Raw genomic sequence first — 13614 nt, forward strand, 5'->3', positions numbered from 1 at the left:
GTCTCTGTCTCTGTCTCTGTCTCTGTCTCTGTCTCTGTCTCTGTCTCTGTCGCCTCCTCCTCCTCCTCCTCCTCCTCCTCCTCCTCCTCCTCCTGCATCCCCTTGTCTGCCTCACGGCATTGCGTCATGTCCGTTGATTGCCTCATCCCCGCTCAACTCTCACTCCTCTTCACTACCCCCACACCTGCCACCAACCTACCACTACCACCCTACCTCAATACGGCATATTATCCCCTGGATAGCCTAACTCTGATAACCCCTACCCCCTAGGACACCTCTCTTTTCGTGGTAAAGTACCGGTCATTCACACTACCCCTACATCCCTTTGGACCCTTCCCGGTTTGAATTTCGCGCCACGCCTGGAGAAGCACCAGGCAAGTGGCGTGCGAGTTGCGAAATGAGGGGCGGGGAAGGAAGCGGAGGAGAGGAGAGAAGCGAGAGAAGACGAACATGCGCTGAGAACTGAACTTGAAGGTTGCCACCACGAGGGCAGGTAAGCATTGACTGCTATCGTGATGAGAAAGGTGATGGTTCTGACTACATAACCCAGTCACTCGCAGTGTGCCCCCCGTCACTTTTTGCAGACAATCTCATCAAACCCCTTGTGACCAGCAGGAAGATATCAAGAATGACATGCTGGTCTTCTGTATATATCAAGATCATTCTCGTGTTTGCCTTTGCAAATGGATCAAGGACTTTCATCACAGAGACTGTGTCTCCACACATCAGTACCTTTTCTCGTTACAGTGTAGAACGAAATTCTCTTGGCTTTTCCGTTTGTTGTCTTCGAGGAGGATTGGATGGAGTCGAGAGCAACCTTCCAAATCGGATAAGTAGTACGATGAAGGCCCAAACAAGGCTTGATGCTCAGGATAGCGTGAAAGGCATTTCAAAAGTTGCGAAGATACGAAAGTTTACATCGTCTTCCAAATCTTTGAAGGATAAGAGGTTCGAGATTAAGTTGGTACTGACAAGCAGATACAAGTTTGCTGCAGTATCGAGTTTTCCGCCTCGAACAGTTACAGATCTATACAAGAAAATGATGGGCAAGTTCGAGATTGAGAACAAGCGATGGGTGTTTCCTTTGTGCCAGTATTACAAACTCGTGAATGAGATCTCAAGAATGAATGCGACTCAGCCAGCAAATTCCACCTTCAGCCTCACTCCAGTGCCAGAAAACGTCTTCAAGGTCCTCAAGAACGACCCTTCGGTCTCCACCTTGAACCACACGAAAGCGAAGATGCTGTTGGAGGCCCTACCGTTGACCATCAGCAAGAAGCTGCTCCCTTTCCAGCGAGAGGGAGTTCTCTTCGGACTAGCAAGAGAGGGGCGAGTGCTCATCGGAGATGAGATGGGGTTAGGGAAGACTGTACAGGCGATCGCCATTGCAGCAGCATACCTGGATGAGTGGCCTCTGTTAATTGTATGCCCCTCCTCAATGCGGTGTATGTGGGCACAGGAGCTGGTGAATTGGCTTCCAGGCGAGCTGACCCCTCAAGACGTTAACACCATCTTCAGCGGGAGGGATGTCGTCGGGAATCAGCTTGTCACCATCATATCCTACGACCTCTTCTGCAAGTTTGCGCCGGAGATCAGCTCGATGCAGTTCAAAGTGATCATCGGCGATGAGAGCCACTATCTCAAGAACCCCAACGCGAAGAGGAGTAAGACCATCCTCCCCTTCATCCGCTCGGCCAGAAGATCGATCTTGCTCACCGGAACGCCTGCGCTCTCAAGACCCGTCGAACTGTTCAACCTCTTGAATTCCCTTCACCCTCGTCTCTTTAACAATTTCTTGGAATTCGCATATCGTTACTGTGATGCCCACCAGGGCCCCTTCGGCCTGGAGACCAGCGGGGCATCAAACTTGGAGGAGCTTCACGTGCTCTTGGATCAACACACGATGGTTCGAAGGCTCAAGAAGGACGTTCTCACCCAGCTGCCCGCCAAGAGAAGGCAGAAGATTTTGATCAAGATCTCAGAAGCTGAGAGCAAGAGATTTGCTACGGAGATGGATAAGCTGAAAGAGCTGGAGCGTGTTACTCAGGATGAGGAGGAGGACAGCGAAGCTCGATTTCGGGCGCAGTCACGCAAGAAGGCGCTGATCATGAAGATGTATGTGGACACTGGAGTTGCCAAACTTCAAGCGATCCAGGAGTATGTTGCCGACCTGATCGAATGCGGAGCAAAGTTTCTGGTGCAAACTCTCTTTTTTTCGCCTACCACCCTGCCCCACTCCCTCCTCAAACTCGCCTTCCTTCTCCTCTTCCCCGTCCTCTTCTCCTTCCCGTCTCTTCCTCCGCATACCAGCCCCCGCATACCAGCCTCTTTGCCTCCTACTGATGGCTGTACTCAGGTGTTCGCTCATCACATGGAGATTCTGGATGGGCTGGAGGACGTCGTCTCCAAGAAGAAAGTGCAGTACATCAGAATCGATGGCTCCACCCCCTCCCGGGAACGGCAGCTGAGAGTCTCTTCCTTCCAGGAGTCCAGCTCTGTCCGAGTAGCCATCCTCTCAGTCACAGCAGCTGGGACAGGGCTGACCCTCACGGCCGCAAACTTGGTAAGGGCGAACAACTTAGCTGGGTTTTGACTGAACTCTTCTCAGGTGGTTTTTGCTGAGCTCCACTGGACCCCAGGGATTCTGCTGCAGGCAGAGGACAGGGCTCACAGGATCGGTCAGCAGTCGTCGGTGAACGTGATGTACCTGGTGGGTCAGGGGACGTGCGACGAGCTGATATGGGACAGCATCTCCTACAAGGTCAAAGTGATAGGAAGAGCCCTGGACGGAATGCGAACAAGCTTCAATGCTGCGAGGATGGAAGTGAACCGTTCCTCCGCTCCTCCTCCTCCTGCTCCTTGTGCAGATGACGAGTGGCCTGCAGAGGAAGACAAGCTCAGTGCTCTCCTACAACACCCGGTCATCATCGCAGCCATGCAGAATCCCCTCCTCGATCAGATCCTTGACAAAGTCCTCCAAGACCCTTCCCTTGCCAACGATGAGAGCGTGCTGGAGCGCTATGGCAGCAACCCTGAGATTCGCGAGGTCTTCGCGGTCATCAAGGAGTTCATGAAGAGCAGAGGAGGGGAGGAGAAGGAGGAGGCGCCGGACAGCGGGAACACCAGCAGGTGCCGAGGGAGAGCAGCAGGTTGCGGGGTGAGGAGTGAGCCCTTCAAGATGCAGAGGAGCTGCGCCATGAGCCTCCGAGGGGGAGGAGGAGGAGGAGGAGGAGACATTATCACGATGAAGGATGACGCTGGTCTGTTCTCAAGGGATTTCATGGAGAATTGTAGGCTAAAGGACGAGCTGAGAAGGATGCAGTCGGAACTCGAGAGGAGCAGGAGAGAAATCGAAGTGCTGCGAACAAGGAAGTTTGACCCAGTCTGCTCGAGCGTATCAGATGGCGAGTCTTTGGGGTATAAGCTTTGCTCCTCCGGCTCGCCTCCTCCTTTCTCTCGTCGAGATGATGTCCCTTCCATCGAGAGCAGTAGGGGTAGCAGGGAGCAAGAAAATCAGCTCTCAAGCGTCTCGAGAGGTCCCAATGAGATTCAATCCTTCACCACGAGCAGGGGGAATCTCGTTAAGATCGAAGAGCTTCCGGATGACGCTGAAGTCGATGGCTGGGAAGAGGAGGAAGGGCGGAACGGATTTGTTCTCGCTGAGGTGCCACCACTGACAGGAGGTTTATCAGATGGAGCAACAGCGGGAGCAGCAGAAGAGGCGGGGGCGGAGGGAGGAGGAGCTTCGCGAGTGCTGGACGAGCTCAACTCGCTCGCACGAGAGTTTCCTTCCTGCGTGCAGTACCTGAAGCGCGAGTTTGACAACCGACGGCTGCTGACGGAGACAGGGCGATCGATCAACGAGGAGAGGCTCAAGGGCATCATGAAGCGGGTGGCGAGAAAGAGCGGCAATCCTGACGTGAAGCTCATGGCGCTCTACATCGGAGCCAAGTTGGGAGGGGAGGACACTGCCGGGCCCTCTCGCATCATCCCGACTGACCTGCAGCCGCTGGAGGGGGGCGACAAGGAGCAAGACAGCTTGCTGCGCTCGTGCAGCTGCAGCCTGTCCAACTCCATGAAGTGCACTTGCCATCAGCGCGGCAAGGGCCACAACCCCTTGCAGCCGTCGCTGGCCAGCAGGAAGAGCACAGTCATCCGCAGGACGTGGGGGGAGGTGGTTGTGACCCCCCAGCAGGTCTGCGAGCAAGTGGAGAGGATGGGGGGCATGGAGGCTGTGGATGGGAGGCAGGGGACGAAGGGGAAGGGATGGAAGGGAGTCGCAAAGGCCCTGGGAATCGACACGGAGAAGTACCGAGACGCAGGATATCAGATGAGAAAGATCTACTATATGGAGACTTCGGGCTTCGATACGCGGAGGAAGAGAAGGAAATGAAACAAGTCAAGCCAGCAGCATGGCCCCTCTCGGCCCCTCTCCTCCCCCTTCCCTCATGGCTGGACGCGGCCCTTGGCCCAGTCTTTCATCTCCTCCTCCTCCTTGCTCGTGGACGCGAACGCTCGACCCGAGTCGACCGCTCGCTCCTTCCTCGCCATCTTCACAGCCTCATCGAACTTGCTCTTCGCAAGCCCGTTGGTGGGGTCCAGCCGGAAAGCCTCCCAGAAAGATGCGGCTGCTTCCGTGGGGTCCTTGAGCCCCAGATACGCCTGCCACCATTCTCAGCTGACCTGCTGGGGATCAGCTCAAGCGCAGCACCTGCCCTTCCCGGAAGCAAGCCTTTGCCCAGCTGCTGTCCATGGCCTTCGCTGTCTGCCACAAAGAGCTCAGCACCTCCTTGGCAAGATGAAGGAGCAAGTACCTGTGCGTCGGCCAGTGCTTCTTCATGACGCTGGAGGGCGAGGAGAGCTGCGCATCGGTTGGAGAAGAACTCTTTCCTGCTGGGGTCCAGTAGGATAGCTTCAGTGTAGAACGCGTACGCTTCCTCCATCTTGTTGCTACGAAGAGCCTCGTTGCCTTTCTCCTTGAAAACGACAGCCTGTGAAGTAAATGAGACTCTGCCGAGCTTCACACTCTCTCGCCTTCTCAGCTCGTGACAATTGCTGGCTGCTACCCGACGTCTGCGCCGGTCCTCCAGTCTGCACAGTGCCGCTGTTTCCCGTGCTCGACATGGTAGGAGCAGGCTCGGGCTCGGAAGAATCTTCATCCTCTTCCTCCTCATCACTATCACCGCACAGCTCTGAATCGCTCAGATTCCTCCCCAAGGAGATGAGAATGTCGCGCATATTCTGATACCTCTGCGACTTCCTCCAGCGGTAGCGTGCAAGTTGCAACGGCGTCTGCCCAACATCGTCAACAGCGCGCCGCCTCCTCTTATCCCCACAAGGCCAGACCTTGCCATGCACGTTTTTCGCCGCTACGTCGCATCCCCTCTCGACCAGCAGTCGAAACAGGTCTACGTTGCCAGTCTCAGCTGCGAAGTGAAGCGCCGTGAATCCCTCCTGCCGCGACAATGAGCCGAGAAGCGGGCACGAGGCTGCACCTGATCGCACAGGGACAAGTTTGCTCCTGCCCCAACGTAGAGCTCGCACATCTGAGGTAGAGGTGAGGGTCTGCTGAGTTATCGGCATTCCAAGCTCACCCTGTGCTGGTTCATCGAAGCTGCCATCACGAGAGGTGGAGGTACCTTCCTCCCTCCCTCGTCCGAGGGCAGAACGTTGGGATCCGCCCCCAAGGTAATCAGCAACTTCACTGCCTCCTCGCACTCCGACATCGCAGCCCACTGGAAGGAGCGAGTGAGGCGATCGAAGTGGAGGAAGATGGAGGAGAGGAAGAAGAGGAGGATGCACGGGACAAGGAGCGAGGGGAGGGAGAGGGAGAGTTGTCAACCTGAAGAGCAGATCCAAGAATGGAGGTAGCATTCACGTTTGCGTTCATCAGCATGAGCATGTGAATCATCTGCAGGTCGCCGTTGCCAGCAGCGTGATGAAGGGGTGTAGCTCTCAGCCCAGCGTCTTTCTCGTTGACATCCACAGAGACATTTCGAGCTACAAGTCTCGCAGCCTCCATGCGCTTGTTCACAACTGCAATGAAGAACGGACTCTGACCATTCTCATCCCTTGCCTTCATGTCGGCTCCCGCCCTCATAGCAAGCTTTATCACCTCAACATGACCCTCTGCTGCTGCCCAGTGGACCACTCCTCGAGCATTGGCATCCTTGAACGCGTCGAGAATCACGTTAGGCGGCTCTGAACGAGCCTTGCACTCATGCTCTAGAGCCTTTTCTAGTTCAGCGAGTCTATTTTCCTTGGCAGCTACAAGCAGTCGCTCAAGCGCTTGCCGTTCGATCATCATCGTCTTAACCTTGGAGGAGGACTCAAGATCTTGGAAGCTTTTGTCTCGTTTGTCTTGCCTGTTATCTTCTGTCGGATCCGGCTCTGTTGAATTTTCCCCCTCCAATCCGTCCGCTCCATCCGCGTCATCGTGCCACGAAGCTGGAAAGGTGGGAATATCTTCAAGAACGAGCTTGGAAACTTTCTGAAGTTTCGGCCAAAGAACATCTATATCAGCTTTGGGGAGGCGAATGAGAATGTATTTGTCTTTGATCTTGAAAGTTGCTCTAGACGCGTCGATTTCGAAGAACAGCTCACTGATAGTAAGATCCCACCGTGAGCACACGAGTGAGAACCCTGTAGTTCTTGCTTGGAAACTGAAATCATCTGCAGAGAGCTTTCGTTCAGATGTCTTGTTCTCCTTCGATTCATCATCAAACACAAAAATTTGCACCTCTCCGGCTGTCTGGTCCCATCCATACCTGGGGATTTCAGTCCCCCCCCGCAAGCGAATTGCCAAGTTCCTGCTCGTTCCAAGAGAACAACCATGGAGGGACAAGGCAGGAGCTGCTGCTCTTACTCTTGTGTGTGATCCTCCTGCCATCATCCTTCCTCCTGCCATCCAGCCAACCGCAAGCAGCATTCCTGCCAGCAGCCGCTGTTGTCCCCCGAATCCTGCTGCCATTGCCGATCTCCAGAGTAATAAACCCTCAAGTCGCCGACCCGGCCCGGGCCGGGCCTCGGACTGGCGGCCGCCTCTAAAAAATAGTAAAACAAAACAAATTAGATAACTTGGTGCCATGAAACCCGCCTCGGGATGTCAATAACAGGGGTGGGGTACACATGTCCTGCAAGGGGTACATATCAAGCCATAGATTCATACCACCGGTAGTCTTTGGGGTACCCTCCATCACCCTACCAATGTCCCACCTACTGGTACCCACGTGAACTAGCTGATGCTTGCAACCCTCACCAATCATATGACCCTACCTAGGTAGAATCTTTGATCACCCTGGTCCTATGTCTGAAATCTATCGAGAGGGTGGGGTACTTGCACCGGGGGTTAGGTGGTGTTCTAGAGTGAGCAGTATTTTACCACAAATGGTCTTCGTGAATCACCAGTTTCATATTGAGCCTTCCTGCAACTGAATTTTATAACTTGAGTAAATATTTTATAATACAAAAGCTGTGGTTTGGGGTACTACTATCAATATATAGGACATATGTTGGCAAGTCATCGAAAAATGAAAAAAAAGCAGTGAGCACAGGGGGTAGGTAGAATGGAATGCAGACGATGCCCGGAAATGAAGCGAGGGGGAGGCGAGGAGAGGCGAAGGAGAAGGAGCGAGATCGAGCGAAAGAAATGTAGCTGCAATGAAAGGGGAGAGGAAGAGCAGGAGCAGGAGGGTGAAGTCTTGGGAGAGGGAGTCGGGTGGGACGACCGGAAAGTAGCACAAGATTGACTGGAGGCAGTAAAAACAATTCATGCATGCTCAAGGGAGAAGCAAGGTTGAAGAAGCAACAAGGATTAGCATGAAGAGGCAATTGAAGATGTGTTTCGTTTTGTGTCTGAGGATTTAGTGTAAACGAGGTGCACATTTTTATACCTGTAGGCTTTTGCGCCACAAGATTAGTGGAATGTTGTAAAACCAGTGATAATCGGACCTGAGGCCATGAAATCTGGTCTGAACAGGTGTCAAGTAGACGTAGCTTGAGATATCAAGATGAATCTCCCCTTCCTCTTTGGAAGGTTCGAATATGAACGTTCAAATGACAGGTTCGGCCTTCGACTGCTGATACGTAGGATGGTTTGATTGCAACGTCCAATGACGATACAAGAAGTTGACGTTGGACTCAAAACGACGTAAAATGTCGGTTTTCAGGAGCTCCAAGACGAATTTAGGTGAATTCTCATCATTCTTTTACGTTTTGATGAACTGATCTCTTGTTGTTTGAAATTCACAACCCTCTCCCTGATGGCTGTTCCAAAGGTGCCTGTGTCATGGTGAAAGAAGAGAAGTCGTTCGTTGCTCCACCCTCGCCATTGCAGGATTGCTGGCCTCGATGCAGGAGAGGCCACAACGTCTGTACCTCCCTCTTGGATCGTGAATGCGGAGGGAGGTCTCTGAGATCATTCAAACAATTCCCTCAAAGCATGGTCACCCGGCTGGACAAGGAGTACGACTCGATCCCAGGGTTGGTTGCTTCTCTGAATGACGCATATGTTGCCGGAGACGTGGGACGGCTGAAAGAATTGTTGAAGAGAGCGTGGAGAAATGTCATTGCGTATGAAAGCGAATCGAACATGCAGAGAGATAATTTCATCGTTTACGGGGGTTCTAATGTGTTGATTCGCATTCTTTTCCTTCCTTTCGACTTGATTGGAGCAAGAAACAGTGGATGGAGGGGCCAAGTTGTTGAACACGATCTATGGGAACTGAAGAAGCCTTGCATTCAATTGCTGAAGGAACTTTGCTACTTCACGCCATTTTTGGCTGAAGAACTTGGAAATTCGACAAAGCTGATTGTGCAGCTCTTCACTCTCATGAAAAACCGATCGATATTCGAGGACGTGATTACTCTCACTGAAGATATCATAGCTTGTTCGAGAGAGATCTTCAATCTTGCCCTTGTACCTGATTTCGAAGGACTGCTGAATTCCTATTCGAAAAGACAGCTTGCTTGCTTCTGCCGCATTCTTGCTCTTGTTGTTTTCGAAACAGAAGATAGAACAAATGACGATTGCAAGGTTGTGAATGCTGCAGATCTGTTAACAATCCGACGAGAACAAGCACTTTCGCCCGCGATCAAGAATTCAGATAGGAATCATGCTGTTCTGCTCGGAGTTGAGGCCTTTCTTCCGCGTACTATAAGCTTGATATCTGCCAATACAGCGCCTATACTGGCAACGTGGGCAAGCGACGTGATCATGAGGTTATCTAGCAGCAGCCATCATCACGAGCTACTTCAGCTGGTCGATGTGGAGGAAGACGATAGCTGGGAGGACACGCAGGATGAGTCAGCGATAAGCGACCCGCACGCAAATATCAAGGCGCTGTTTCTTCTGGTGCACAGAGTCGAAATCCTGTTTGTGCTTTGTACATTGCTAAGTGGAAAGCGGAAATTGCAGGTGCAGGATAAGTTATACAGCTTGGGTATCGTGGAGACGTTGTCACAGGCCTTTGAGTGGCTGAACTGGAGTGACACGACAGTCTCTTTGTATCAAGAAAGAATGCATGGCCCTGGTTGTGAGTGCAACCCAGAGTCAGCCTTGCGTATACAATTCTTACGATTGATACACAACCTGTGCGACCGGGAAAATGACTTTACAAGGGTGAAAGACCAGATGCTTTCCGCGCAAGAGCTGGAATCTGTTCAAGAATATGCCAAGTACGATCAACTTCGGCAACTTATCTTCTTCGACAACCCAGCAACATGGTCAACTGATGCGATGGGTGGAAGGGGACAACAGCCACTAGATTCTCACAATCCAACATCCAACAATGACTTGTGGTTTTCGAAGCTCAGTTCCAGTCCAGGTGGAGCAGCGAGTCAAGGGGATGCTTCAAACCGTGATTCGTGGACGAGCCTTGACCTCGAGGGGAATGAGGCTCAGCCGGAGGCATCTGCCCATTTTCGCAGCTCTCGCAGTCGGGGTACAAAGGTTCAAACAGGCACCTGTCACGCGTCATCTTCTGCAGCGGATGTTTCAAGTGTCAGTCTTCAACGCGGAAGCGTTCAACGGCCTCTCGCTCAGCCATCTGAGAGCTCAAGGGCTGCAAGGGCCAACCCTTGCGATCCTGACAATTCTAATAGAGGTCTCATCACCAAAGTCTTACTGGTGTTTATGAACGAGAAGCCCGACTCTACCTACAGGTGCTGCTGCCGGCACTGACTTTCCTCTCTTCTGAGTGTCGTCCATTGTAGGTTCTGGCTAGCTTCCTGTGTAGAGGCCTTCTTGCGAGGTTCCGACGCACGAGCCCAGGTAGATGACGCTGATCACTGTGAGATTGTTGACATTCCCAAAGGTTTTCATGGCGAAGATGGGATTGCTGGACCATCTGGTTGATGGAATTTTGAACTTTCAGATTTCTGGCAATTTGCAAGTAAGACTTGAGGTTTAGTCCCTAGACTTCTTAACACTTTTGCAGACCAACTTTGACTTGCTTGGCGAGTTGGTCAAGTACAACCCGGAAGTTTTCCTCATGTTCAGTCAAACTGTTGATGATGCGAAGTACAAGGTATTCATGCAGGTAAGTCACAGACTGAAGAAGAAGGATTGTGCGATGTGACATTGAGCACAGGTCGTGGTTTCAAATTTGGTTGATTCCAATGTATTCATTCGAGCTGTCGTGCTGTCTCTGGAGTTCTTTTCATTCCGATGTCGGGAGCTTGCTGCGCTCGGAAGTCGTTATGACATGGAGTCTTGCAAACTGCACAAATTCTTGAAGCATAATACTCTCCGGCTCCTCAAGGATTTGATGACAGTGATCACTGTCGAAGATATCAATCAAGAGAACATCTGCTGTCTCAACACAGGTTATTTCTGTGGCATCCTTGCACCCTCATCACTGTTGTGTCGGCAGCATTGTCGCTCTTCATATTTGTCCGACTCCATGGCCGACTAAACGATTATATCACGGCGATCAGAAACTGGGAAATCACTCACAACAAGGTAGGAATGATTTATTTTCCCCTTCTCCCCATTCAATCTAATTTGACTTCTCTCCTTCTTGCCGCTCGGTCTTGACTGCTTGCCTTTCTGTTCCTACAGGTTGGCTTCGTGACCAGCAACTTTCTAGCGCTTCTCAAGTTCTGGTTAGAGTACTATCTATACAGGTCATGACTTCTCATTCAGCCATGGTCACTTAGAGTGTGTGTGCAGGGGCAAAGACTGCCTGTCGCTGGAGTTGTCTTCCAACATTCGCTTCAGCGTCTGGCGAACGACTGTAAATGAACTCTTAGAGGCAATGTCCAACAAGACAGAGTCCTCGAGCTTTTAACGTGTGCGTTAGCAGCATGTGTCAAAGTTCTGTATATGAAGAATCGTCTGATCACAGCGATAGAAACGAGTGGGAGGGAAAGGAGGAAGCATGTTGACACCTCCCCGTACACACGCATGCTAAATCCGTTACTGGTGTCAACTGGCGAATCCCTTCCCTTCTTCCAAACTGATGACGTCATCAGCTGCAAACGATCGATCTTCCTCCATCAGTCCATTCACGTTCCCTCCTGGCCCCCGAGCTCCAGCTCTTCCCGAACTCAGACAGCGCTTCCGGCTTGATCCTGCCCAGAGCTGACCTGGTCGGCGCGCAACTCCCCTTACCGGCAGTCTTCCCGTGTAATCGTCGTCCTCCTCCTCTCCCTCGCCCTCTTTCTCGCCTAGACTTTGAGATATCACCCTGTTCCGCTTCAAGTTTGTCGACAGCGAGTCGCTTCCATTTATGTTGGCGTTCTCCGTTCCAGGTTTGTCCGGGAGGACTGAGGTGGGACTGGTCTGCAGAGGTCCTTCCTCTCCGTGAACTCCGGCTCTCCTACGCTCAATTGCTCGTACGACTGACCCTCGAGTCATCTTGAGCATGTGCAGGTATTTTCTGCCGCTGACACTCTCGGCTCGCAGTTCCTCGTCCCCGAAGGCAATGTCGTACAGCATGCCAGTCACGTCTGTCAAGCGCTGCCGGAGGCAGCTCAGAGTGGGCAAGTTCGACTCCAGGTCGATGCGGAGGAATCGCCCGGGCAGATTGCTGATGCCGGTGACGAAGATGGGATAGGAAGGAGGTCTGTTTGAGGGATGCAGCCTGCCATCCTCGTGGGAGAGCAGACCGGGTTGCCATGCAAGCTCCCTCACAGCTTTCTGGTTGGTCACGCGAGGCTTCTGCTCCCTTGGCGTTGCTGGCTCGTTGCAGAATCGAGCGAAGCGAGGCATCACGATGGAGACCATGACAACGTCATCACTCCCTACGTCCTCCCCATGGAGCCTCTGCTCTCCATCGCCTCCTCCTTGGTCCCTTCGATGCCCATCATTGCAGTTACCCTCAACGGTGCAGCCTCGTTGTGAAATCTCAATCCATTGAGGGCTGAGGCAGAGGCTCCTTCCAACAGCCTTCTTGACCTCCCACGTGCTCAGTGACGCCGTCAAGCATGTTCTAACTTGGCACTCGCCCACCAGTCTCCAAGAGAGGTGGGTGTTTGTCATATGGAGCTGCAAGAAAGATCTATCTTGCCCAGGAGGATGGAAGCGAGACTAGAAGATATCATGCACAACAAGACATCTCAAGATATCATGCACAACAAGACATCTCAATGCGAATATTCATGACCTTCTCTTCTCTTCTCCTCTTCCTCTTCGCTCCTCTCCGCCATCGTCGCGAGGCTTCCCGCCAATCGAGCCCTTAGCATCCGAGCACTGAGATGATCAAGAGTCGTCCGGAGGACTCCGGCCCGCGGCCCGCCGGGGGAGCCGCTCCCCGGGCCGGCGTCGTCACCTCCGCCGGACTCTGAGTCCGAGCGGCTGAGCCGCTGAGCCGCCAGGCCGGGCTAGACGGCGGCCGGAATCACGGGGACCGTGCGGGCCCGGCCGGCGGGCCCGGAGGGCTGCGCCGTCCGTGCGCTCCGAGCGGCTCCCGAGGGCCGGAGTCCCGGAGTCCGGTGGACGAGTCACCGCCGGGGGCACCCGTGACCCGGCGTGGCATCGGTGATCATGATCGCCGGGATCGGGCCAGCCGCCGCTCCGGAGCAGCCGGTGCCCCCCGCCGCCGGGGCCACGGCGTGACGGTGCGCCGCCGGACTAGGCTACTAGCCATGCGCCCGGCGTGAACTTGAATGCTATCATGGATAGCGGCTCAGTCCGACCCGGGTACCGTACTATCGGAGGCCCTCCGGCGATACTCCGAGGCACTGAGGGTACCGTTCAAGGGGCCGTAAGTTCACTGCGGTTCCCGGAAGTTCCATATATCATCAGTGGCATGATGACATCGCGGCCCGGGCCCGGCCGCCGTCCGAGTCACTGGAGCCATCAGTCGGCTTGGAGCCCGGTTCGGAAGTTCACTGACTCCGGAACTCCGACCGTCGACAAAGTTAATTTAGTTGAATCAGAACGAGGACAATCTCCGAGGCTCGGAGCCTGTCGGAGCCGGCCGCTATTATTCCCCAGTCACACCCCCATCCCGTGCTCCCCACCCCCTAATTTCCCAGTTACACTACCCCAAAATGTTAAAAGTCACACTACCCGGTACATTATCGTGACCATTCACCCCTGTTTCCTGCCATCAATACCCCACCTCTCCTCCCTACACCCACCCTGTTTCCTCCATTCGTCCAGAATTGTTC

At 53.3% G+C, this 13614-nt stretch overlaps 4 protein-coding genes across 4 annotated transcripts; 2 read left to right on the forward strand and 2 right to left on the reverse strand.

Moving 5' to 3' along the window:
* Positions 1–1042: 1042 nt before the first annotated feature.
* GUITHDRAFT_76774 (hypothetical protein) lies at positions 1043–2812 on the forward strand (the record flags this gene model as incomplete). The annotated part of the gene is made up of 3 exons (XM_005825956.1): positions 1043–2197; positions 2357–2563; positions 2609–2812. Coding segments are annotated over 3 exons (1566 nt in total), but the record flags the coding sequence as incomplete, so codon positions are not given.
* A 1862-nt stretch (positions 2813–4674) lies between these two features.
* Positions 4675–6970, reverse strand: GUITHDRAFT_143837 (hypothetical protein; the record flags this gene model as incomplete). Its single annotated transcript, XM_005825957.1, has 8 exons — positions 4675–4683; positions 4712–4765; positions 4815–4991; positions 5098–5292; positions 5347–5454; positions 5496–5546; positions 5595–5735; positions 5843–6970. The coding sequence occupies 8 exons, from the start codon at positions 6968–6970 to the stop codon at positions 4675–4677; spliced, it is 1863 nt and encodes a 620-aa protein (XP_005826014.1).
* A 2244-nt stretch (positions 6971–9214) lies between these two features.
* GUITHDRAFT_89217 (hypothetical protein) lies at positions 9215–11346 on the forward strand (the record flags this gene model as incomplete). The annotated part of the gene is made up of 10 exons (XM_005825958.1): positions 9215–9675; positions 10069–10161; positions 10213–10270; positions 10314–10391; positions 10437–10538; positions 10590–10824; positions 10872–10960; positions 11060–11124; positions 11171–11252; positions 11301–11346. 10 exons carry the CDS (start codon positions 9215–9217, stop codon positions 11325–11327), a joined length of 1290 nt encoding a protein of 429 aa, XP_005826015.1. The 3' UTR covers positions 11328–11346.
* A 201-nt stretch (positions 11347–11547) lies between these two features.
* GUITHDRAFT_143839 (hypothetical protein) lies at positions 11548–12481 on the reverse strand (the record flags this gene model as incomplete). The annotated part of the gene is made up of 2 exons (XM_005825959.1): positions 11548–11586; positions 11612–12481. 2 exons carry the CDS (start codon positions 12479–12481, stop codon positions 11548–11550), a joined length of 909 nt encoding a protein of 302 aa, XP_005826016.1.
* Between the last annotated feature and the right edge of the window lie 1133 nt (positions 12482–13614).

Source organism: Guillardia theta (genome assembly GCF_000315625.1).
Source record: "Guillardia theta CCMP2712 unplaced genomic scaffold GUITHscaffold_79, whole genome shotgun sequence".
In the NCBI taxonomy this organism is placed as follows: Eukaryota; class Cryptophyceae; order Pyrenomonadales; family Geminigeraceae; genus Guillardia; species Guillardia theta.